The 26,371-nt window shown below is 42.4% G+C and overlaps 1 protein-coding gene across 4 annotated transcripts in view; it reads left to right on the top strand.

Moving 5' to 3' along the window:
- The window catches only part of LOC103824681 (transcription factor RFX3-like), a 207,544-nt gene that overhangs the window by 75,519 nt on the left and 105,654 nt on the right, over window positions 1-26,371 (top strand). For all 4 annotated transcript variants that reach the window (XM_050986369.1, XM_050986371.1, XM_050986370.1 and 1 more), the window contains one exon: window positions 11,322-11,571. In XM_050986369.1, the coding sequence (XP_050842326.1) occupies window positions 11,322-11,571 (250 nt within the window). The remainder of the gene's footprint in view (window positions 1-11,321; window positions 11,572-26,371) is intronic.

Here is a 26,371-nt window from a genome sequence, read left to right as displayed (position 1 = left end):
TATTTTTGTTATTGGACCTTCAAAGAAAGTTACTGACTCAAATTGCAGCCAGGATGGAAATTTACTATGACTAAAGCTCATTCTCCAACAACATTATGAACAGCAGTCCAATGTGGGACCCTTTTAGCTCTTGATTCCCAGAAGATAAGGGGATAATGTGTATGTCTCAAACACTGATAACCAGATGGCTGTGGAGCCAACCAAGGACTGGCCACCGTGAGAAAAAACAAGGTTTGGCTTGAGAAGGGGGACCATGCAGAGGTAGGACAGCACTTTTCTGGGATAAACATCCTTGTTGTAGTTCCTGAAGATAAGCACAACACAGTACAGTGCAACCGCAGGAATGAGGCCAAGAAGTGGGCATGGATTATTGGGGGAAATTAAGACCACCAAAGATCCCCCCCTGAAGACCTCTGGCCCATTTCCAGAAAGGTCTGAAAGAATGGACTGCACATGAGAATTAATTTGCATAGAAACCAAGAAACCTGTCTTCAGGGCAGAGAAACCTATCCATAACAATGTACCCACCCCCCAAGCCCAGGCAGCGCCCCCAGGATGCTGGACATCTCATCAGCCTGACCAACACTGCTGGATTGATGCTGAAACCAGGACTGGTGATCTCTTTTTTTTCCTCTTTCATTTTCTCTCCCCCTCTTTAATCTTTTCCTTTCTGTGTTTCCTTTCACCCTACCCCTTTATCCAAAACCTACTGCCGTGTGCTTATATAGTAGGTAGGGGACTAACATACTGATTTCCATGCCAAGTGTGTAATTTACTAATAAAATTTTCTCATTGTTTGCAGACCCTCTGACTTAGGTCATTCCTTTCGAACACAAGCATTTATGAATCTTAGGTGCTCCCTTCCCCTTAAGGGTGGGTCTTCACACCCCTCCCTAATACAGCATAACCTAGTGACTTCCTCCTGCATCTCCTCCACTCAGGAGCATGAGGTGCAGTCTTTATAGCCCTCCACCTGGACAGCAGCTTCCCTGATAGGAAGCTCTGTCTGTGTGGCTGCCTCCACTCATTCCAGGCTAGTCTGGCTAGACAGCCAATTCCTGCCTGCTGCAGAGTTCAGCCCTCATCTGGTCTCTACCACCATGCTTTCAACAACTTCAAAACACTGCCTAAGAAGGTCCTCTAATTTCTTGGAGACATCCAGCTGCTGGATAGGCTTGCACAGCTAACAGCTATTTGGGGTGACCATTGGGGCTGCAGCATAAGACTGTGTTAGAAGAGCAAGGAGCAGTCCAACAACTAGTAGGATGTGCTGCCTTCCTAATGCACCCTTGTGCTTGAACTGCTGCACAATCTCTTGCACCATTCCTCTCAGGCACTGTTCCCTACAGCACCACACCCTGGTCACTCGCACTTCCTAGGGGCCAGTTACATGTGGATTCCTGTGGTCTGAACTGGCTGCACCAACAGCGGGGACCACCCAACTCTCTCATGCCCCTCTTATGAGACCTGTTGACTGTTGGCCAGTCCCTTCACACACAGAGCCTCAGGGTATTGGGGGCCCAGAAAGCTCCTCAAACACCCTCCAGGACTTCATAAGCATCACACTCTTCTCAGCACACAGCAAATACTACTTCTGCCACTACTGCCATTGCTGCTGCTGGCATTGGCTTCCCATGGTTCAAACTGGCTGGGGAACAGCCACCACCACCCAAGCAAATGGAGCTCCAAACTAAAATCAAACACAAAAAGAAAGTACACAGAAGGTGGAATCAGGGACAGACTTCTTGGGACAAAGATATTGCCTGCACATATATCAAGAAAGCTCTGAAGATTATCTAGTGCACACTCCGCCCCCCACTCCCCCTGCCCAGTTCAAAGGGGGTAGAAGAATATCTGCACTAGTTTTATACTTTTTTTGGGCAATAGTGGATGCTCTGTGAATCTTAAAGATTCCTTACTGAAAGGCACTGAAGGATCCGTTTGCCATCCAGACAAAAGAACCAGAGGCTGCTGATGTGTTAGAAACCAACAGAGAGACACCTGTGAAATGCGACAAAGGAATTAGATTGCGTTCCTCTAAAAAGCTGACAAGGTCAATAGGCCCACTAAAGTGCTTCCGTAGCAGTGCATACAGCATGCGTAACAGACAGGAAAAGATGGAAGCCACTGTGCACCTGGAAAGATATGATTTAATTGCTACCACTGAGATTTGGTAGGACAAATTGCATGACTGGAGCACTTCAATCAATGGCTATAAACTCTTCAGAAAGCACAGGCAAGGAAGAAGGGATGGAGGGGTTGCCTTCTATGTAAAATATGGATTGACTGGAGACAGCTGTCTTTGAAAACCAGTGCTGAATGGGTTGAGACCATTTGGGTAAAAATAAGGGAAAAGCCAACAAAGGAAACCTCATGGCTAGTGTTTGCTACAGGTTGCCTGATCAAGGTGAGGATGTCAATTAAACATTTTTACTTCAACTGCAGGAAGAATCATGCTCACAGGCTCTGATCCTCCTGGGGGACTTCAACCACCCTGACACCAGCAATTGCTCTTCTCACAACCTGAACTTCAAGGTCTGTATCCAAGACAGGGGGGAAGCAGTCTCTCCCATCATAGGAGAAGACCATATTTGTGACCACCTTAGAAACCGGAGCATACATAAATCCACAGGACCACACAAGATGAATGCCAGGGTCCTGAGGGAATTTGCTGATGTGGTTGCTAAACCATTCTCTATTGTATTTGAGAAGTTATGGGGCAGTCAGCCCACATCCCCGATGACTGGAACTAAGGAAACATTGTGCCCATTTTAAAAAAATGTTAAAAGGACCACCCTGAGAACTACCAACCAGTAGACCTCACCTCCACGTCCAGAAAGATCATGGGACAGATCCTCCTGGAAGATATATTGAGGCATATGGATAACAGGGAGGAGATTAGCACATGACTTCACTAAAGGCAAATTGTGCATGATCATTTTAGTGGTCTTCTACAATGAAATGACTGCATCAGTGGAAAAGGGAAGAGCTACAGATGTCATCTACGTGGACTTCTGTAAGGCCTTTCAAACGGTCCCCCAAAACATTCTGACCACTAAATTGGAGAGATATGGGGACTGTTAGATGGATGAGGAATTTGCTCGATGGCCATGTCCAAAGACTTATAGTCAATAGTGCAGTGTTCAAGTGAAAACCAGTGACAACTGGTGTCTGTAAGGGGTCCATATTGAGACCAATACTGTTTAATATCTTCATCAATGACATAGTGAGTTTGAGTGCACCCTCAGCAAGTTTGCAGATGACACCAAGCTGAGTGGTACAGTTGACATCCCTTCCCTTTGTGTTCCTCTAAAAAGCTGACAAGGTCAATAGGCCCACTAAAGTGCCTCTGCAGCAATGCATGCAGCATGGGTAACAGACAGGAAAAGGGAAGGAATGGGATGCCATCAAGAGAGATCCTGACAGGCTAGAGAGGAGTGGGCCCACGCAAACCTCATGAAGTTCACCAAAGCCAAGTTCAAGGTCCTGCACCTGGATCAGGGCAATCCCCAGCATCAATACAGACTAGGGATGAATAGATTGAGAGCAGCCCTGAAGGGAAGGACTTGGGGATATACTAGTAAATGAAAAATTTGCCATGGGCTGGCAATGTGCGCTTGCAGTCCAGAAAACCAATCACATCCTGGGCTGCATAAAAGGCAGTGTGGCCAGCAGTTTGAGGAAGGTGAATTCTCCCCCTCTACTTCACTCTCAGGATACCCCCACTTGGAGTACAACATCCAGTTCTGTTACAGAAAGTCCAGAGGAGAGTCACAAAGATGATTAGAGGGCTGGAACACCTCTCGTAAGAGGAAAGATTATGAGAGTTGGTATAGTTCAGCCTAGAGAAGAGAAGGCTCTGGGGAGACCTTATTGCAGCCTTTCAATATATAAAGGGAGCAGAGAGGCACTTTTTGCCGGAGCTTGTACTGACAGAACAAGGGGCAATAGTTTTAAACTGAAAGAGGCAATGTTTACATTTACATTTAGGGATCAGGAGCATAGCTGAAAGGCTTGTACACCAATGCACTCAGTATGAGAAACAAACAGGATGAACGTTGTAGTGGGTTGACTTTGGCTGAATGCCAGGTGCCCACCAAGCCACTTTATAACTCTCCTTCCCAGTGGGACAGGGGAGAGAAAATAAGATGGAAAACAAGTTGAGATAAGGTAGCTTACTGAAGTAAAAGCAAAATTTTGCATGAACATAAGCAGAGAAAAAAAAGTTTATTCTCTATAGTGAATGATGTTTAGACACTTCCCAGGAAGCAGGGCTTCAGCACGTGAAGTGGTTGATCTGGAAGGCAAACATAAATAACAAATGCCCACCATTCTTCCTCCCTCCTTTAGCTTTTATATTTAAGCTGACATTATATGGTATGAAATATCCCTTTGGTTAATGTCATTGTTTAACACTGGTGCAATGCCAGTGCCCCCATGAAAATATATTTTCTCTAGTGTCTGCTGTGAGATGTGACCAGGAATAGAGCAAAGCAGGCTCTAACTTAGGAATAAAGGGGAAAAAAACTTTATTAACCTACAACTATATTTAAAAAGAAACACACACAGAACTCAGAATGAAAACCTTCCAAAAACATTCCTCTTCTTCTCACCAAATTCTCAATACATCACAGTAGGACAAAACCTTGGATTCTCAATTCAGTTACCACCCCTCAGATCACTAGCTCTCGGTCTAGTACCACTTTCCAGATAATCAGTTCTCAGTTCATCAAGAAGAGAGGAGTCCCTCTTGCACCATGAGCTTCCCCTGGAAACACAGCTGAAACCTCGTGTATTTCCATGTCATACGTGGCACCGCCTGGAGATCATTTGTCATCATGACATCTTCTTTCTATGCCCAGTGCTCTCACCACTGCACATGGACCAGAGCTGCTTCTAGGGTTTTCCTTTTTAAGGGTGCCTTGCCCAGTTCCAAAAAGAGCACAGTCTCTCACTTTTGGGATACTTGTCTCCCCTAAATTTTACCCCCTGGGGCCGAGGGGTCTTGAGAACAGAGATCTTCTTCTTCACTGAAGATCAAGGGCACCACCACCCTCCTCACCTTTCATCTCTGTTCACGCACTCCTTCACATCACATCACTGCACTTTCTTGGCTCCGAGCCATTGCCTCCTCCTAAATGCAGTCTCTGTGTCACAGGAAAAATGGTTCTGTCCATGGCGATACAAGAAAAGTCCAGCCAAAGGCCACTCCATCATCTCCTCCCACCTAGAATTCTTCTCAACTTCTCTCAGACATCTTTCACTTGCACAAACTTGCATCACAATTGCCCATTTCCTGCTATTCCACGTCTATCTCTCTCTTCATTCAGCTCCAAGAGGATCAGCATTTTTAAGGTTTCTATCATCTAAGAAAAGGGTTAAAATATCTGCCTGTCCAGAACTCCTACGCTGGCCCTGCCGGCACCTTCTCTCTGCACCCCCTCCTTTCTCTTTCTTGGCCAGGCCGTGCTATCAAATTTCAAGGTGTCACCAGCACAGGCACAAGCTCCTTCTCTCTCTCCCTTGGGGAGTGGGGAGGGGCTGCCCGATGTCTCTCAGGGTTCTTCCACCTTTCCATCTTGCAGGGGCCTTCACCCCTCTTCTCTCTCCAAGGCCCTGGCCTACCTCACTCAGGCCTCATGGCTTCCCCTCCCCCACCCAGCCCACAGCTGTGCATGGGACATCTGACCTCTTTCATGGACAGAACCCAAGTGAGCTTCCCCCTGGGAGTTCTCTGCTTTTAACCCCCTGTGTTCTCAGAGGTGTATCCATGTCCTCAGTAGCCACACCAGGTGCCAATATTCAAATCTGAGCACCTATTGGTTTGACCACAGCATCCTAAAAAACTCACTTCCTCTCAAACTAGGACAGTTAATTTGGGTCAGCTGGCCTAGTTGTGTCCCCTCCCAGGATCTTGCCCACTCCCAGCCCTTTGGTGGGTGGGGAGAGGATGTTGGGGAGACAGCACTGATGCTGTGCCAGCACTGCTCAGCAGCAGCCAAAACACTGGTGTGTTATCAACACCTTTTCGGCTCCCAATGCAAAGCACAGCACTGGGTGGGCTGCTATGGGAAAATGAATTCCAGTTCAGCGAGACCAAATACACATTTGGCCACCCTTAGAGTAAAAAAAAAAAAATATTTCTTAGAAGCTATGCTAAAGCACATGGAGGACAGGGAGGTGATTCGGGGCAGTCAGCATGTCTTCCCTGAGAGCAAGTACTGCCTGACCAACCTAGTGGCCTTCTATGGTGGAGTGATGCCATCAGTGGACAAGGGAAGGGCTACAGATGACATTTATTCGGACTTCTGTAATGATGCCTTTTCACTGGCCCTAAAATCATGAGCCAGACACAGTGTGATAAAAGGGGTTACCTTTATAAGGATCCTTTGGTGCACAACTGGCTAGGTGGAAAATACCAAAGATGCACACACAGCATAATGCATATACAATTTTTATAGGTTTTGAAAATTAGCATATCTGACAAGAATCCCCAATTAGAAGCATAATTGGTGAGGTAATTGCCCCCCAGTTCAACCCTTTTTCGCATTCCCCCTCCTTTAGATAGGGACTAAACTCTGTTTATGAAAATGTGTCTTGAAGAGCTGGTTTCAACCTTGGTTCCCAGGAAGAACCAAGATAGGAAAGGTGCCTTGGACCCCCAACTTTGAGTCTCTGGAATGTGTTTTGTATTTCTGCCTATCAGTCTAGGGAAAAAATACTGGACCTAACTACAAATACAATAATATGCTACAGAGCTACAAATATATGTATAAAAAATACAGAGAATATATTTTAAAAAAAAGGCAAAGAATCAGTTTGGCATCAGTAAAGCCTTTGACATGGTCTTCCATATCCTTCTCTCTAAATTGGAGAGATGGATTCAGTGGGTGGACTGTTAGGTGGATAAGAAATTGGCTGGACAGTTGCATCCAAAGGGTCGTGATCAATGGTTCAGAGTCCTGATGGACATCAGTGACAAGTGGTATCCTTCAGGGATCTATATTGGGACGAGTGTTATTTAGTATCTTCATCAATGACAGACTAAGAGATCGAGTACACCCACAGCAGAATTGCAGATGACATTAATGTGAAAAACACCAATCACTTGTTTTAAAAATTTTAAAAGTTTAATAGTAATAAAATGGTTATAAAAATAGTAATACAATTAGAGTAATATTAATTTGGACAATTTGAATTAGGACAATATGAGACAATAGAGACAAAGAGTTACAGACGTCTGGGTACCTTTTTCTGGGCAGCACAAGCCTGAAAAAGGACACCCGTTAACAAAGGATTAAACCTTAAAAACAATAGCCTGTTGCATATTCATACACCTCATACATGATGCATAAATTCCATTCAAACACAGGATTCAGTCTGGTCATAGTCAACTTCTTCCTCTGAATCCTAACTGCGCCTTCAAGCCGGGAAGAAGTTAGCTTCTTCTGATAAAAGGGCAATAAATTCTTTTTCGCTGAAAGATTTAGGTGTCCTGTGGCTGCTATCTCGCTGCAAGTCCTTCCTTTGAAAAAGTATCCTACATAGCATAGTTTCTATTTTAACATTTTTTTATAACCTAAAACTATATTTAACACACTACTGAAGAGAATTAGTACAGCGTTACTTTCTAACACAACACACATAATATTCATTTTAATATTTGCGAAAAGCCAATCATAAAATACGCATTTTTCACAACCAAGATGAGTGGTGCAGTTGACACACATGAAGAATGGGATGCCATCCAGAGGAACCTAGACAAGTTTGAGAATCATGCCCATGAGAACCTCATAAGATTTAACAAGACCAAGTGCTGGTGCTGCACCTGGGTCCAGGTGAACCCTGGTGGTAATATAGACTGGTGGATGAACTGATCGAGAGCAGCCCTGCTGAGAAGGACTTGAGGGTGCTGGTGGATGAGTGACTGGACATGAGCTGGCAATGTGTGCTTGCAGCCCAGAAAGCCAACTGTGTCCTTGGGCTGCATCAAAAGCAGCGTGGCCAGAAAATTGAGGGAGGTGATTCTGCCCCTTTACTCCACTCTGGTGAGACTGTTTTGAATGGATTGAGAGCTTTAGTTAAGCCCTGCCTTTGGCTCAGATTTTTGGCAGCAGCTCTACTTAAGTGACCCTCACCTAAATCACTCTAGCTCCCAAGTTATTAAGAATGGTCAATTAGGTCTATTGTAAAATGACTTATTTATTGAATAGATATGGGGTAACAGACAAAAGGCCTTAGAGTTCCTTACTGCACAGAATAAACTAAAAGAACTACTAGTAGATTACATAAAACAGTGCATGACATAAAGGTACCTATATAATAGCTAGCAAAGAAATAGTATAGATTAGGAGTCAATGTAATTTACTACTGAATTGACAGTAGTGTACACATAGTCCTTTCACTCAGCTGCCAGGAGAGTAACCCAAAACTCATGGTAGGAGAAAATAGTAGGAGATGAGACTTTGCAGTGGTGTTGAATTCTTCCCACAGCGACTGTGGCCTATCTCCCCTCTGGTCCTGAGAGCGAGAGAGAGCTTGGAGCTGAGCCCAGCCAAAATCTCACAGTATCTCTGCCCTTCCCAAGAGAAAAGCTCCTGGCTAAGGGGCTGCAGCCAGCTGCACCCCTTTCCCCCACCTTGGACACTTATTTTGTGTCTCTTAAGTACCAGTCATTAATATCTCATAGCAACAAATGGGAGAAAATTTCCTGAGAGAAAAAGAAAAAAAAAAAACCATCCTAACCTCCCACAAAGATTACCTGGTTAATGAGGCCCAAATGTTTAATAGTTGGAAAGAATTGTGTAAAATTGTTGCTGTTCCTTTGACTTTTCTACTCCCTTCACAAATCCTTTCACAAATTGTAGTTCTATATTAGTTTTTCCTTCTTTTTCATAATAACACTGTACATATTACTGTCCAATTTAAAATTTCACTCTGCTGAACTAACTGAATGTCTTAAAATACAAATGAGCTCAGAATTTCAAGCTTCAGACAGAGAATTTCAGTGAATTTGAAATCAAAGCAAAGCATTTATTGGATTCCTGTATATAGGACCCTCTTGGCTGACATTTTTTGTCATGTTTACAGTTTTTTTATAGATGAATAATGTTATTATTTGCACTTGCAATTAAGGGATGAATATTGTGTGAATATTAAGAGAAGCTTTATTGATGTATAGTTATGTTATTGTAGCTCGTTGTTTAGATGTTCTCTGTTCTCCCCATAGTCCCCTTTTCCCCCCTTTGTATTGTTGCCATCAGACAGCCTGGGTTATCTAGGACAGGTAGAAAGAAGGTGTGTACATGTGGCCCTTGCATGGGGCAGTTGAGAATGGAAAAGCTTATTGCTGGGGGGGGGGGGGGGGGGGGGGGGCGGGCAGGCACAGCATCACAACACTTGACCCTCCAATCTCCAATCAAGTTGCAAGAAAGCAGTCTCCACCAATAAATGGCTAAGAAGAGTTGACTGACAGACTTTGGGAGGGGCCAGGGTTGGCTGATGCAACCCCCTGGGGTATAAAAAGCAAATCATTGCTCTTGAAGAGGAGCCCTGTGGTAGGCAGCCACAAGGGAGGCTCCCAGGTCTGTTTTTCCTTATTTAGTCCTTGTATTTCTGTTAAGGTTTATTAAACCTTTTAAAATTTTTAGAGTGAGCGGTCATTTCTCACAGTTTTGTAATGTACACAGTTGTTGTGGTGGTTTAACCCCAGCCAGCAACTAAGCACCACACAGCTGTTCATTCACTCCTCCCTCCCTGCAGTGGGATTGGGAAGAGAATTGGGAAAAAGGATTTGACAGTTGTTAAGACTGACAGTTGGATTTGATGATCTTAAAGGTCTTTTTCAACCTTGATGATTCTATGATTCAGTGATTTTATGAATAGCAAACCTTATGGGTTGAGATAAAGAAAGTTTACTAAGATAAAAAAGGAAGAGAAAAAAATAGAATATGCAAAATTCAATGGCTCACCACTTGCTGTCTGATGCCCAGCCCATCCTTGAGCTGTGATTCCAGCCCCCTGGCAAACTTCTCTCAGTTTATATGCTGAGCATGACATCATAGAATGTTAAGGGCTGGGAGGAGGGGCCTCAACATCATGTAGTCCCAAGAACCCTGCCATGGGCAGGGACACCACCCACTAGATCAGGTTGCTCAGGGCCTCATCTAACCTGGCCTTGAATACTGCCAGATTTGGGGCATCTAGAACTTCCCTGGGCAACCTGTTCCAGTGCCTCACCACCCTTACAGTAAAGAATTTCTTATGTCTAACCTAAATTTCTCTTGCAATTTGTACCCATTACTCCTTGTCCTATCACTACAGTTCCTGATGAAGAGTCCCTCTCCAGCTTCCCTGTAGGTCCCTTCAGGTACTGGAAGGTTACTATGAGGCCTTCACAGAACCTTCTCTTCTCTAGGCTGAACAGCCCCAACTTTCTCAGCCTGTGTTTGTAGGGGAGGTGCTCCAGTCCTCCTATCAACTTCATGACCTTTCTCTGGACTTGCTCCAACAGTTCCATGTCCTTCTTATGTTGGGGGCACCAGAACTATACTCAGTACTCCAGACGGGGTCTCAAAAGAGATGAGCAGAGGGAGACAATCACCTCCTTCAACCTGCTGCCAGTTCTCCTTTTGATGCAGTCCAGGATGTGGTTGGCTTCCTGAGCTGTGAGCTCACAGATGGAATATCCTTTTTGTCAGTTTGGGTCAGATGTCCTGACTGTGCCCCCTCATAGCTTCTTGTGCACCCCCAGCCTTCTTGCTGGCTGGACATGAGAAGCTGAAAAGTCCTTGACTTAGTATAAGCACCATATAGCAACAACTAAAACATCAGTATGTTATCAACATTATTCTCATCCTAAAACCAAAACCCAGCACTTTATCAACTTCTACGAAGAAAATTACTTCTATTCCAGCTGAAAACAGTATACAAAATAAATGTCATATAAATAAAAATCCAGCTTTGACTGGAGGATTTTAAAAGTTAAAACAGTTTTTTAAATTACTGTATAATATATTAATACTTGAATGAGATCTTCCTCTCATATCTTCAATTTTTGTCATACTTTTCTCCACCCATCTTCAGATGGGGCTAAAATAATTTTCTGTTAAGTTTAATGAATACTTATTTTAACAGTGAGTCCAAGTTAATTACTCAGTACTTTGACATATGAAATGTTATTTTGTGTAGATGCGGGGGTTTTTTGCCAATCTTGTTAAGTTTGGTTATAGGAACTGTACACTCTTTTCTACAATGATGTTTTCCTCACTTAAATAATTCAAATAAATAACTATTACTTCTTTTATTTTCTTTTCCTGAAGTCGAACAACTTATCCTTACACGGAAACCCAGATGTATAGCCAAAACACTGGGGGAAATTACTTCGAAGGAAGTTCTGCACAGGCAACTACAGTGGTCTCCTCTCATAGTATGGTGGGCACCGGAGGGATTCAGATGGGTGTTGCAGGAGGACAGCTCATTAGCAACTCAGGAGGGACCTATCTGATTGGCAATTCAATGGAAAATTCTGGTCATTCAGTGACTCATACAACACGGGCCTCCCCAGCTACAGTAAGTACTTCAGAACTATGTTAAATCTTTGGGGATATTTCTTAATCACTATGATGTTCTGGCATGCTGACATGTTTCTGTAGCAAAAAGCATATTATGTTGGCAGAATCAGTAATATATGACTTTGTCTTGCAAATATTTAGATTTAGTTTAACTCTGTACATGTAAATAGTATAGTGCTGTCATGGTTTAATCCCAGCGGGCAACTAAGCACCATACAGACACACTCTCACCCAGTTGGATGGGGAAGAGAATCAGAAGAATAAAAAGGAGAAAATTCATGGGTTGACATAAAAACAGTTTGTTAATTTTAAAACGGAAACAATAGTGATAATACTGATAGGAATAAAAAAAATTATAAGGAAAATAAAAAAATACCAGAGAATGCAAATAAAATACAAGAAAGACAAGTGATGCAAATGAAAGCAATTGCTCACCAACCAACTGAGCCAGTCCAGCTGCCCAGTCTCCAAGCAGTGGCCCCCCCTGCCAATGTCTCCCCTAGTTTTATTGCTGACTGTGACATCATATGGTATGGAATATCAATTTGGTCAGTTAGGGTTAGCTGTCCCAGCTGTGTTCCCTCCCAACTTCTAGTCTACCCCCAGCCTACTCACTGGTGGGGCAGTGTGAGAAGCAGAAAAGGCCTTGACTCTGTGTAAGCCCTGCTCAGCAATAACGAAAACATCCCTGTATTATCAACAGTGTTTTCAGCACAAATCCAAAACACATCCCCACACCAGCTACTGTGAAGAAAATTAACTATCCCAGCCAAAACCAGTGCAGTTCACTAGGGATGCTTGCATGCATAAGAATGTGGATAAGACTAAAAATCTTGCTACAACCTCCTTTCAGGTAGTTGTAGAGAGTGATAAGGTCTCCCCTGAGCCACCTCTTCTCCAGGCTAAACAATCCCAGCTCCCTCAGCTCCACTCCTCATATGACTTACTCTCCAGACCCTTCACCAGCTTCCTCGTTCTTCTTTGCACCTCAATGTCTTTCTTGTAGTAAGGGGCCCAAAACTGATCACAGTATGGGCAGGGACATATTACACCAGATCAGGTTGCTCAAAGACCTGACCAATCTGACCTTGAACACTTCCAGGTTTGGGGCATCCACTACTTCTCTGTGCAATCTCTTTCAGTGTCTCACCACCCTCATTGTAAACTCTTATGTCTAATCAAAACCTACCCTCTTTCAGTGTTCACCCCTTGTCCTACTGCTACAGGCCCTACTAGAAATTTTGTACCTGTCTTTCTTATAACCCCTCTAAGTATTGAAAGACTACCTAGAGCCTTCTCTTCTGCAGGCTGAAAATCCCCAACTCTCTCAGTCTTTCCTCATAGGAAAGGTGTTCCAGCCCTCTAATCATCTTTGTGTCCCTCCTCTGGAACCACTCTAACAAGTTTTTCTTGTGCTGGGCACCTCAGAGGTGAATGCAGTACTCTAAGTGGGGTCTCACAGGAGCAAAGTAGGGAAGGAGAATTACCGCATTTGACCTGCTGGCCATGCTTCTTTTCATTCAACCCAGGATGTGATTGTCTTTCTGTGCTGCAAGTGCACATTGCCAGCTCATAGTCAGTTCTTCATCCACCAGTGCATACCAAAGTCCTTCTCCGCAGAGCTGCCCTCAATCTGTTCATTCCCTAGTCTATATTGATACTGGGGATTGTTTTGACCCAGGTCCAGTACTTTGCACTTGTCCTTGGGGAACTTCATGAGATTTGCATGGGCCCACTCCTCAAGCCTGTCAAGGTCCCTCTGGATGCTACATAGCAAACCAACTGAATCACTCAGTTTGGTGTCATCTGGAATCTTGCTGAGGGTTCCCTCAATCCCACTGTGTGTTACGTTGATGAAGATATTAAACAGTATTGATCCCATTATGAACCCCAGAGGGACACCATTAGTCACTGATCTCCATTTGGACATGGAGCCATTGACTGTAACACTTGAGATGTGGTCATCAAGACAGTCTCTTATCTAACAGTCAATTGATCAAACCCATATCTCTCCAATTTAGTGGCCAGAAAGTTGTGGGGGACCATTTCAAAAGCCCTACAGAAGTCCAGGTAGATGACATCCATAACTCTTCCCTTTTCCACTGATGCAGTAACTCTGTTGTAGAAGAGCACTAGATTAGTCAGACATAATTTGCCTTTGGTGAAGTCATGTTGGCTGTGTCTCTAATCACCTCCTTGTTTTTAATGTTTTGACATATGCAGAATCATGGAATGGGTAAGTTGGAAGGGACCACTGGAGGTTGACTAGTCCAACTTATCTGCTCAAGCAAGGGCCCAAGAATACATTATTTAGGATTGTATCCAGACAGTTCTTGAATATCTCCAGGGAAGGAAACTCCACAATCTCTCTGGGCAACCTGTTCCAATGCTCAGTCACCTGCACAGTAAAGCTCTTCCTAATGTTCAGTTGGAACTTCCTGTGTTCCAGTTTCTGCCTGTTGATTCTCATCTTATTGCTCAGCACCACCAAGCAGAGCCTGGCCCCATCCTCTTGGCACCCTCCCTTTAGATACTTATGTACATTGGTAAGATCACCTCAGTCATCTCTTCTCCAAGCTGAACAGGCCCAGCTTCCTGCGCATTTACTCATAAGTGAGTTGCTCCAGTCCTCTAATCATCTTTTTAGCCCTCCACTGGACTTGGTCGAGGATCTCCATGTCTCTCTTGTACTGAAGAGCCCAGAATTTGACATAGCACTACAGATGTGGCCTCACCAGGGCTCAGTAGAGGGGCAGGATCACCTCCCTCCACCTGCTGGCAATGCTCTTCCCAATGCACCCCAAGATACCATTTCCCTTCTTGGCCACAAGGGCACTGCTGGCTCATGGGCAGCTTGTTGTCCACCAGGACCCCCAGGTCCTTCTATGCAGAGCTGCTTTCCAGCAGGTCACCCCCAGCTTGTACTGGTACCTGGGGTTATTCCTCACCAGGTGCAAGGCTGTGCACTGGCCTTTGTTGAATTTCAGACAGTTGCTCTCTGCCCATGTCTCCAATCTGTCGAGATCCTTCTGAATGTCAGCATAGCACTCTGGAGTATCAGCCACTCCTCAGTTTTGTATGGTCAGAAAACCTGCAGTGAAGGCACTCTATCCCTTCATCCAAGTTATTGATGAATAAGCTAAATAATACTGGACTCAATACTTTTCAGGACAATGTGTTTCATGGTCTTACTAGGCTGGAGGTGAGGCTAACTGGTCCGTTGTTTCCAGGGTCCCCCTTTTTACCTTTTTTTAAAATGGGTACAATGTTTTCCTTTTTCCTGTCACCAGGGTAGTTTCCTGACTGCCATGACAAATATAATGCAGAATGACTCAGCAACTGTATCAGCCAATTCCCTCAGGACCCTGGCATGCATCTTGTTGGGTCCCATGGACTTGTGTGCACTCAGGTTCCTCTGGAAGTCATGAACTGATCTTCTCCTATGATAGGAGGGACTTCTTTCCTCCAGTTACTGTCTTGAGGTTCGGGGCTTTAGATATGTGGGAAGAGAGATTTTCATTGAAATCTGAGGCAAAAAAAATGGTTGAGTACCTGAGCCTTTTCTATGTCAGTTGTCACCAGTTTTCCTGTGCTGTTTATCAGGCTGGAGAAGAGAATACATTTTCTTTAATCTTCCTTTTCTGGCCAACGTACCTGTAGAAGCCCTTCTCATTCTTCTCATCCCTTGCCAAATTCAGTACCAGCTGTGCCTTAGCTTTCCTGATCCCATCCCTATGCATTTGGGCAGCATCCCTATATTTTTTTCCATGTTCCCACATCCCTGTTTCCACAGCCTGTGCATTTCCTTCTCATACTTTAGGTTTGACCAGGAGGTCCTTACTAGGCCATTCTGGTTTCCTGCCTTCCTTGCCTGATCTCTTGCATGTGAGAATCAAGAGATCTTGTGCTCTAAGAATAATGTCCTTGAAGAGCTGCTGACTCTGTTCAGCTCCTTTATCTGGGTGGGTTATGAATGGCTAATGTCAGAGGACTAGCAGCTACAGCAAAAACAAATTAGAAAATTAACTCTCCTATAAATAATAGAATTTAAATCACCCTGCACTTTTTACTATATGTAAATATTTTAAGGATTGTTCTGATAAAGTTTGCATTGTAATACCAATGTTTCCTAATGTCAAAACTTTCAAAATGTGTATTTAGTTATTAAATTAAAAAATGTATTATGCTTGTCAGCCTGGAAGGAACTCTCACCTATTGTTTTTTCTAGCAAGCATTAGAGTTGATCTGCAATCACTGTTATTCATCAGTCACCACTATCCATAGGAACTATTGACTCAGAAATGTATCCTATTTCAGTCATGCTTTTGCGCATCAAGAGGTACATGGAAATAAAAACAAAGCCTATATGAATGAATTAATTAGTTAATACTTCTGAATTCATTAATACTCCTGGTACTAAATACAGTGTGCTAAGCATTCTCCTGATGGAAAAGAAAGCATGGCACCTTTCTAAAATAAACCATTTGATAATAGAGTGGGAGAAAAAGAATAACAGCCACAAATAAGGAGAGCCAATAGTAATGTCAAATCCTGATAGTATAGTTTTGGAAGAAGTACAGTTTTTTTAAGAGAAAAAAACATAAAAATGTGTAAGCTTCCATAGCCTTATTTTAAGCTGGAGTAGTTGTGATTTTGAAAGTAGTTTGAAGTAAGATTTTATTTATTCAAACAGCCAACCTCTTTCTAGGTAAAGGAATTTTTTCCTTTTTTCCTCATCCCTCTGGTAATTGTCAGAACAATTTTTATAGCTAAATTCATCCTAAAACAGACAAACTGCTTTAGATTAAAAAAGCAGAGATACATGGATCTTTACGTTATATTGGAAAATTAAATCACCTAGTCTGACCTTTTAATTATACAGGCCTGACATTTTTATTCAAATCTTCTTCTGAACACAGTGACTTGTTTGGTGAAAAAGGCATTCAGTCTAGGCTTCCAAACACAAGAAGGTGAATAATCTGTTTAATCAGTCAGTCAAATGTTCAAGTACTATCACTGTTAAAAATGTTGGTCAGTTATGAATTAACTAGTGGGGTAGAAGTTTAGAGGATTTTGGGGGTCTTGTACTCTCATTAACCTCTGTCCCCCAAGACTCTGCTTCCTGATTTGTTCTGCTCCATATCTGTGAAGCATCATGACTTGTTTTTATCCCTTCCCAGGAAAAGAGAGACGTTTTAGTGTTGCACAGTAGATAGAATTACATGTCCTACTCTGCCACTGGGAGCCCCATACAGCCCCCACTGGATTTCCAGAAAATCCCCATGAGACTAAGGTCAGACACACTTACACCATTTACATTCTGGCCTCATATGCTTATATTGCTCATTTTTCTCTAGCTTTCAGCCATTATCTTTTGTTGTGTTAAAAATTTTTAATTGCATTTAAAAATTAAATTTAAAAAGCCCTGTAGCACCTAGTATTTTGTGTCTAGTTTTGCCTATTAATGTATTTATGCAGTAGATCACATACCTATATCAGCATGCTATATTTAGTGTATTAATTACAAACAAATTGTTTCTGAAATAACTCTTTGTGGTGGGTTGGCCTAGCCACCAGGTGCTCACCAAGCCACTCTCAATCCCACTCCTCAACAGTCTGTTTTACCTCTGACCATAACTGGCGAGTGATCTCCCTGTCTTTATTTCAACTCATAAGCTTTTTGTCATATTTTTCCCCCTGTCTGGCTGAGGAGGAGTGTTAGAGCAGCTTGGTGGGCACCTGAAGGCCAGCCAAGGTCAACCCACCACACTTTCAAAGGCAAATCAGACTTGACTTGGTGAAATTATTTTAATTTATTGCCAATTAAACAGAGCAGGATAATGAGAAATAAGAACAAATCTAATAACACCTTCCACCCACCCCTCCCTTCTTCCCAGGCTCATCTTCATTCCCAACTTTTCTACTTCCTCCCTCAGAGCAGCACGGGGGGGACAGGGAATGGGGGTTGCCTTCAGTCAGTTCATAACACTTTGTTTCTGCCTTTTCTTTCTCTTCATGTTCTTGTCCTGCTCTAGCATAGGGTCCCACCCACAGGAGACAGTCCTTCATGAACTTCTGCAATGTGAGCATTCCCACTGGCTGCAGTTCTTCACAGACTGCTCCAGAGTGGTTGTGTGTGGGGTTTTTTTTGGGTTTTTTTTTTTTTTCTTTTTCCATGGGGTGAAGTCCCCCACAGGGTCACAGGTCCTGCCAACAAACCTGCTCCAGCATGGGCTCCTCTCCACAGGCCACCATTCCTTCCAGGAGCTTCCTTTAGGGCACATTCACCTTGTCCATTGTGGGGTCCTCCACAGACTGCAGGTGGATATCTGCTCCACTGTTAACCTTCATGGGCTGCAGGGAAATCTCTGTTCAGATGCCTGGAGCACTTGCTCCCTGTAGCAGCAGCTCTCAGGCCACAGAGGGCAACACATAACTTTCCCAGTCCTTTCTGGGGAAGGCTGTGAGAAGATCAGAGAAAAAAATGAGAAACAATTCTTAGCTTGCTGCACCTGTTATTGTGAACATGTAGAATGTGTTATGGAGATTTGTTTACCAAAGGGTAGTTTCTTAATTAGCCAATGGTGATGATGTTATGATTGGAGGACCAATTAAGTCCAGGTGTATCGTAACTGTCTATAAAAGCAATAAGTTTCTTAATAATAATATATATAATAAAAATATATTAATCAGCCTTCTGTAAATCATGGGGTCAATACTAATTATTACCCAGCTGGGGGTCCATTACAGCAACAGCTCCCCTCTTCCTTTACCAATCTTAGTGGCTGGATAATTTTATTTGTCATATATTCTCATTTCCAGCTGTCATGGTGAAGTTTCTTTTATCCTTTCTTAAATATGTTTGCACAGAGGCTCTAGTAACATCACTGGCCCAGATTTGGCTAGTGGCAGTTTGGTCTTGGAGCTGGCTGGAACTGTGTCATGAGAACAGCTTCTAGCGTCTTCTCTCAGAAGCCATCCCTGCACTGCTAGGTCTACCAAAACCTTACCACGTAAACCTAATACATTCGTATGGAAAACTATTCTCATTATTAAAAAATTGGTCAAAGGAACACAGTGATATTTTGTTTCTGAGGTATTCAAAATTTTATATTGGAGATGCCTCTGAATCCCTGAAGTGAATTTCTGTCTGTTCTTTTACTTTTCTTCTGTAAAAATGTATTAAGTAGGTCAAATATGACTAGCCACTGCTATCATTACAGTTCAAATCTTAGTGGCATGGTGTTAGCACTTTTCTAGAGTAGTGGATTTCTATGTGTCTGTGGTGGTTTAACCCCAGCCAGCAACCAAGCCCCACACAGCCACTTGCTTACTCCCCCATCAGCAGGATCAGGGAGAGAATTGGAAGGGTAAAAGCTGGAGAACTCATGGGCTGAGATAAAGACAGTTTAATAGGGAAAGGAAAAGCCTCACACACAAACAAAGCAAAACAAGGAATTAAGTCACTGCTTCCCATGGGCAGTCAGGTGTTCAACCATCTCCAGGAGAGCAGGGCTCTGTCACGCATAACAGTGATTTGGGAAGACAGACACCATCACTCCAATCATCCCCCTCCTTCCTCCTTCTTCCCCCCACTTTATATACTGAGCATGATGTCATGTGGTCTGGAATATCCCTTTGGTCAGTTTGTCTCACCTGTCCTGGCTGTGTCTCCTCCCAACTTCCCATGCACCCCCAGCCTTCTTGACAGCTTGGCAGTATGAAAAGCAGAAAAAGCCTTGGCTCTGTGTAGGCCCTGTTCAGCAATAACAAAAACATCTCTATGTTATCAACCCTGTGTTCAGCTGTCAGGGTTTGACACTGGTTAAAACATCAGGCACCCACCAGAATCATAATGAAGGGCTCATGAGTTGAGATAAGGACTGGGACAAAACAGCCTGAGGGCAAAACAGGCTCAGACAAAGGCATAAAGTAAATTTATTATTAACAGAGTCGAAGGAGAATAATGAGGAGTAAAATTAGCCCTTAAAATACCTTTCCCTCCGCCCCCTGCCCCTCCCTCCTTCCCACCCACAGCACAGGGAGATGGTGTGGGGGTGTTTGGTCAGTTCATCACTCGAGATCTTTCTTCAGTTCATTTTGGGAGAGGAGTCTCTCTCTTCTGCTATGCTGTGGGGTCTTTCCCATGGGACACAGTTCTCCATGAACTTCTCTAGCATGGTTCTAATTTCATGAGTAGCAGTCCCACCCAAGCTGCTGTAACACGAGTCCCTTCCACAGGCAAAACAGTTTTCCCAAAACTGCCATTGCGTGGGTCACTAGTCCATGGGGTGTAGTCTTTTAAGGATAAGCTGCTCTAGTGTGGAAGCATGGGCCCACTTTCTCTATCTCTGTCTCTGGAAGCAAGAGCCCAGTCTCTCTGTTTGGGTCTCCCACTGGATTACAGCTTTTTTAGCAGCCACCCACTCCAGCGTGAGCATCTTTTCCCACAGGCTGCAAGCAGATCTCTGCATCCCCCCACGGACTTAATAGATTACAGGAAGACTGTTTTATTATAGTCCTCAACATGGCTTGCAGAGAAATCTCGACTCCGATGCTAGGAGCACCTCCTCCCCCTCTTTCTTTCCACTCACCTTGGTGCCATCATGTTGTCTTTTTCCACTTCTTCACTTCCTCCTCTTTCTCTGACTAGAAGGAAAAAACTGCCGCTTGTAAGTACCATAGCCAAAAAATTCCACCAGTTCAAAGATTTCTGCAGGATCTTGCAGCACTGAGAATTTGATTTCATCCAGATTCTGCGTTGAGGAATCACTCGCCATGTTTCCACTGCCAGCCATGCAGCCTGGCCGCCAACGCGCAGGTGGTGCCGGCCACTGTGGTGCTGGTGCCATTCAATGCCTCTCTTCATGTGGGGCACTGAAAAGGAGAAGCCTCCACCGCCATGATCGCCTCTGGTGGCGGCGCCTTGCCACCCCTTCGATAAAGCTGTGCCTGCACTGTTTCAAATTTTCTTCTTAAATACATCATCACAGAGGCATTACCAACCTCTCTAATATGCTAGCAGCATGTTCATCTTCAGAGCCATCAGAGATTGGCTCTGTTGGGTATGGTGGAAGCTTCTAGCAGCTTCTCACAGAAGCCAGTTCTATGGCTCCTCCCCCACTACCAAAAACCAGGTTGTGCTAAACCAGCATATCAGCACACATCCAAAACACAGCCCCATATCAGCCACTGGGAAGAAAATTACCATACCTCAGGCAAAACCAGCACAGTGTCTAATTAAATAGATAGTTTGTTCTAAAAGTGCCAATTAATTTCTTGCAAATTCTGTCTTGTCATATTTTTTTCTGAATTAAAAAAAAAAAAAATCTAAACATTCTGCTTTGTTTCTCAATCCTGATTTCCTGATGTAACTAACTATTGTGGAAGCATACAGCTCTTGCTACATGCTTTTTAGAAATCATATGTATGCTTTTTAGAAATCGTATGTAAGCTTGTCAAGGTTTTGGGGAGATTTTTGAGTCTGTACCATAACTAGCAGATCAACTATAGGGCAGCTTGGGGGTTTAGAATCTCAAGTGCATGAGAAAGGTGAGGTATACAGACTACCTTTTGATTCATATAAAGGGATTGTATTGAAGAGAAAGAGTAGAATTGATAATTTGACCAGCCATTTGAAACATTCAATAAGGAAATAAAAATGGACACTGAATTGTCTTTTGAGAACTTAGGGAGAAAGGAGTCATCTGGTATAAACACCAAACATTTTGAATTTTTACCAAGTCATGGATGTTATGTATGCTTCTGCTCCATATGTTGGCCCCATATGTTGTTTTCTGATCATAAGAAATATTTATATTTGTCAGTCAGTAAGCATACCCTGTGCACATGCAGAGTACTGAAGATAAATGTGATGTTTATTTTATGAAATGTAATTGATGCTCATAGCATCTGAAATACCCTCACATCAACATCAGAAAACAAATTAATTAATTAATTAATGCCCATATCAATTTCTCCCAGCTTTCCTATCTGATTAGGGACAGAAAAGAAGTCCTCAGAACAATTAAACATTTCAGCTGGGAAAGGTGTGAATTTTGGAAGCCATTATTTTCTTGAACTTGTCCATCTTCCCCTAAATTATTATATTAGTTACAGTATTCTGTTTTGGAAGGTAAACAGAAATAAAACAAGTGATACAGCAGCAGAGACCACAATTGTGTCTAAGTCTGTCTGGGGATTACCATAAATTTCAGTATTTTCATTGACTACTGTTCTTACTGAAGGGGACAACACTGTCCCAGTAATTCATTATTTTCTCTCTTCTTCTCCCTTGAAAATGAACTACCTCCTGCTATTTGTGCATCTTGTCCAATATAAACACTTCTAAAGCTTTTCTGAGTTCTTTTAAAGTTGGCATATATAAAATATCAGATATATTTCATGATCGTTTTGTGTATATGTACAAAACTTTTTTTCACAAAAATTTAAAACAATTGGGTTTTTTTTCCCTCTGTCTTTCAATTACTTTTTCATTCTCTTGTGCAAAATCCAATATAACCTAGTAAAAGCTCTTCGACAGTTGCTTAGTCTATGAGAACTTTCAAGAGAATCACATTTTTCTGGGTGTTGGACCTGTGAGTTTAGATGGTCACTGATGCTTCATTTTCAAGTCTTTGCATCTAGGCAAGTTTGTCTGCCCAAATCAAGGCTCTGGCATGAGTACCTCTTCAGAGGACAGTAGCATTTGTATGAATGCACTGTTTTGAAATATAAGTGGAAAGTGATATGCAGAAAAAAAAACCTAACTCCACAACTTGCAAAAGTTGTAAAGCCGGTATGTTTATTACAGTGCTGGATGCATGTGGGGATCCCAGCATGTGGGGATCGTTCCCCCCAAAGGACATGCATGCCCCAGAGAATTTCCAAACCTTTTTTATCCCCCTTACTTGTACATATGCATAGAGTTTCACAATAGGTTAATGCATATTCATTTTAATGGTTTCGTGTTACAACTTGCAACTAGTTTTTATCAGTCCTTGTACAGAGAGAACTCTCTGGTCACCCTGTCCATCTCCTGCAGCCTCAGCTTTAGCTCTCGTCTTTGTTTCAAAGTTCAAGGGCCCCCCCTTATCTTCCCTTTAGCTTGGAAGTTCACATTCTTTTTCCTTGGCTGAGGCAGTTTTGCGAGCACAGGCTTTTTGCAAGAACAGGCAGCATTGAGCACAGCAGAGTTAACAGACTTAACAAATTAAAACAGCATATTTCATCTGTGCTAGCAAGCTACAGACTAAATAATTCAAAATGGCACATTTCACCTAAATCTGAAATGGATTTCTACCCTGTTAAATTTCCATTGTTTCAAAAGGATGCTTGAGTTCTCATTCATTTATCATATAACACTTTAATATAGTGATGTGCATAGACCTTTTTTAGGATTGTCAATGAGAAAGTAAGAATTGTTACCAGGAAAAGCTATAACAGCAAATACAGTTATTACTAGTATTCAAGATTTCATTAGCTGTGCTGAATTTAATTTTTTTAATACATATTTGATGAATTGATAATTTCTTCACAACTTCTCTTGTATTTCACTTTGCTTAAAGCCTACAATGGCAACATTTTTGAAACAGATAAAGTTAAAATTTGCTAAATATATAGCAGATAAAAATTAAAGGGAGCAGATGAAGTTAAAAGTAGGTGCCTGTGTAGAGACATGGACTTCTTTTGGACATGAGGCAGGAGATGTCTTAAACTTTAAGATATCATGAAAAGTAGTCTGTTTTACTGTCAGTGAAGAGGGGTTTAGAAATGTAAATAAATATAGATAATGAATTAGAGGATGTCCATGTTAATTTCAGTAACTTGGAGCCTAAATTTCTGAGGATTTTTTTTTCCTTATGTCCTGACCTCCTCAGAACAATTTAAGTATTTTGTGTCAAGTACTTGAATCATGAAGAAAATAAGTTTTCCTTGCCATTGACTTTTAGGAAGTTTTTTAATGTGAATTGGGGATTTTTAAGTGTTTTTCTATGTATATACTAGAGAGACATCTGAGATGTTAATGTATATGTTCATCTGATAAAATGTTAATGGACAAAAAGACTAAAAGAACAGTTAATAAGATTACATAAAGGATGAACATTGTAGGATTTACCTGACATATAATAATCACAGTTTTGAATTTATTATCCACAGAAATGTTCTACCCTTCTCAACCATTAATGACTACGGCAGATAATAAATTAGCATTTTAGAAGGCAAACTGAGTAAACTGACGTAGAAGTCTAAAATCACAATTCCCATTATTATCATGCTGTAATTTCCTGTTGTAAATGATCAAATCGGCAGCCAAATTTATAAAAAAAAATTTTTAAATTTATTAGATCGACAACCAAAAAATAGAATATTATAAAACCACCACAGCCAAGACAGCGTCAACCCCGGACTTTGACGCTGGGTGAACCTGGGTCAAACTGACGTAGTGTCAGCGTCTCCCCAAAGTTTCACCCCAGCTGCTCCAGGGAGCCAGTTTTTATACAGTTTATTCGGCCTGGAGCAGAAATGACCTAAGATTTCTGTAAGTCCCTGCATACGTATAATGGGGACTATACAGATTCAGTCCCGTACAAAAGTCAGTCCATAGGTTTGGATGGCTGTCTGGGCTCCTCGAGATAGTCTTCTTTTCAGTTGTAGCAAAGATGTTGCCAGTTCCTCGATGTAATCTCTTCCAGGTGCGTTTTGTGAATGTTCTGAACATTCCTGGGAAATGGCCGATGATTGCCCAGGAAGGACTCATTCATTCATTAATAGTCATGATTTTATCTGGGAAATTTATCTGGGAGTCTGGGAAATCTTTTGAATAGAAAGGAAAGCCCTGCTTCTGGCCATGGGGGTCAGAGGCATAGTTGGATCTTTATAATTTTTATACAGTTACAAAGCATGAATTATCTACATCATATACTACATTTCCCCACCCATGTTTATATTAACATGTACACTCATGATTACATATATTAGTAATTAGTAATGCAGATATGTTTAACATGCTTTGGTTGGGGCTGCTGTGGGAATGATAACTTTTTTCAGTTATCAGTCAAAACATTTTATTAAATGACTTTTCATATAGAAATAGTTTTTCAGTGAGAAGAAATATATGACTGATCACACATTCAAACTGATGGGGCTGTGATTTTTTTGTCAATTAGCATTCCAGTTGTTAAATAAGCCTGTAACTTCTGATTGATTGTCCTTAGAAATGTAAGGAATGTTATTAATTAACCTCGATATGCACATAATATAATTTCAACGATATGTGCATAATTTCAAATGTTCAACTTATTTTTGTATTTTTTTCCAAAATGTCAAGGCTACAATTAAAAAGAAAACCCTACTATTTGGGATAACCACTATTTAATTTGGGATATATGATTAAAATACTTTCCAATAAAGTTTCTGTTACTTCCCCAACATGCAGGGGACTGTTTCACATAGAACAGTTTGAAAGCCTGAGGACTCAAGCCTATCAGAAGCTTGGGATTTTTAAAAATAAAATAAATTTGAATGGAAGAGAACCCAGAAGTAGCTGAAAGCTTTCAAAATGAGCCAAATGATTCATTGTCTAGAAAATCTGCCTTCAAGGTAAGCCATTAACTACATGTTAGAGAAGGTTAAGAGCTGCTTTGTCTATGGTTAGGTTCCTGCATGGGAAAAAGTTACCTGATGGTAAAGAGATATTTCAGTAGCATGTTGTCCTGGTTTAAAAGACAGATGTCTGCCAATGAAGGCAGGAAGCCCCCATGGAATGGAAAGATGACCCTCTCCCTCCAAATTATTATGACTTTGAAATTACCGGGTTTCCAGGCAAAGATATGGGAAAAGGAATAACAGTTCTTACTAGACTATATATATATATATATATATATATATATATATATATATATATATATATAAACAAGACAAAACAAACGACAGCAAGAAAAAAAAAAAAAAAAAAGAAAACCCAATGTCAGCCTTTTCCCATCTGTTAAGCGAGTTTCCCTTTGGTGTAGTTATGACCCCAACCAAGCAGGGAGGGCTGTTGGCTCATGTCAAGATGGAGAGGCTACAGCGACTCCCCTGGGGCTTCAGAGGGTGGCCAGTGCAAGCCCTGAGCCTCCCCAGGGGGTAATGGCAGCCTCAGAGAGAGAGAGAGAAGGTGTGTGGGTGGGAGATAGTATGGTTTTCCCCACGTTCTCACGTGCACGATATGGTATCCTGGTGATGGCAGCAGCCGAGGTTCCAGTTAAATCAGCAGCTCCAGAGAAAGGGAGGGAGTTGTGGGGGGGGGGGGTCCGGTGTCCCCTGAAGCACCCACACACGTAGGCATGGGTCTTCCCAGCAATGGCGAGTCCTCAAAAATCCCCATCAACTGGCAGCTCCTGCAAGCAGCGAGCTCACCCACGGTGGGACGAGAATTCCCCAGCAGCAAGGATTCAGCACCAAAAACCACCTGCACTGCCCTGATCTCAGCCCAGCCAGCGGGTTTCCCCCTCAGCAAGCCAGTACCCAATTCCGGATTCCCGCCCTCCCTCCCCGGAAGCTTTCACTGGAATGCAAGGGTCGTTGGCCAGTTCTTTTGTACCTTAATTGCCCATCATTCATTCTCCCCTTTCCTCTCAGCGTCCCCCTTTTCAGGTAACAAATGGGAGAAAATTCGCAGAAAAAACCAAACCCACAATACAGGTAAAGCTTAAAAGGCAGCTCATCAAAATTTAGACAAGGAATACTGCACAAAATGTTTAATAATGAAAATAATTTCTATTGGAACAAGTTACGCTAGAATATGATGAATACTT

This window comes from Serinus canaria, chromosome W (genome assembly GCF_022539315.1).
Source record: "Serinus canaria isolate serCan28SL12 chromosome W, serCan2020, whole genome shotgun sequence".
Classification (NCBI taxonomy): domain Eukaryota; kingdom Metazoa; phylum Chordata; class Aves; order Passeriformes; family Fringillidae; genus Serinus; species Serinus canaria.
The sequence above is the reverse complement of the archived record's forward strand: the minus strand, read 5'-3'. Positions and strand labels throughout refer to the sequence as shown.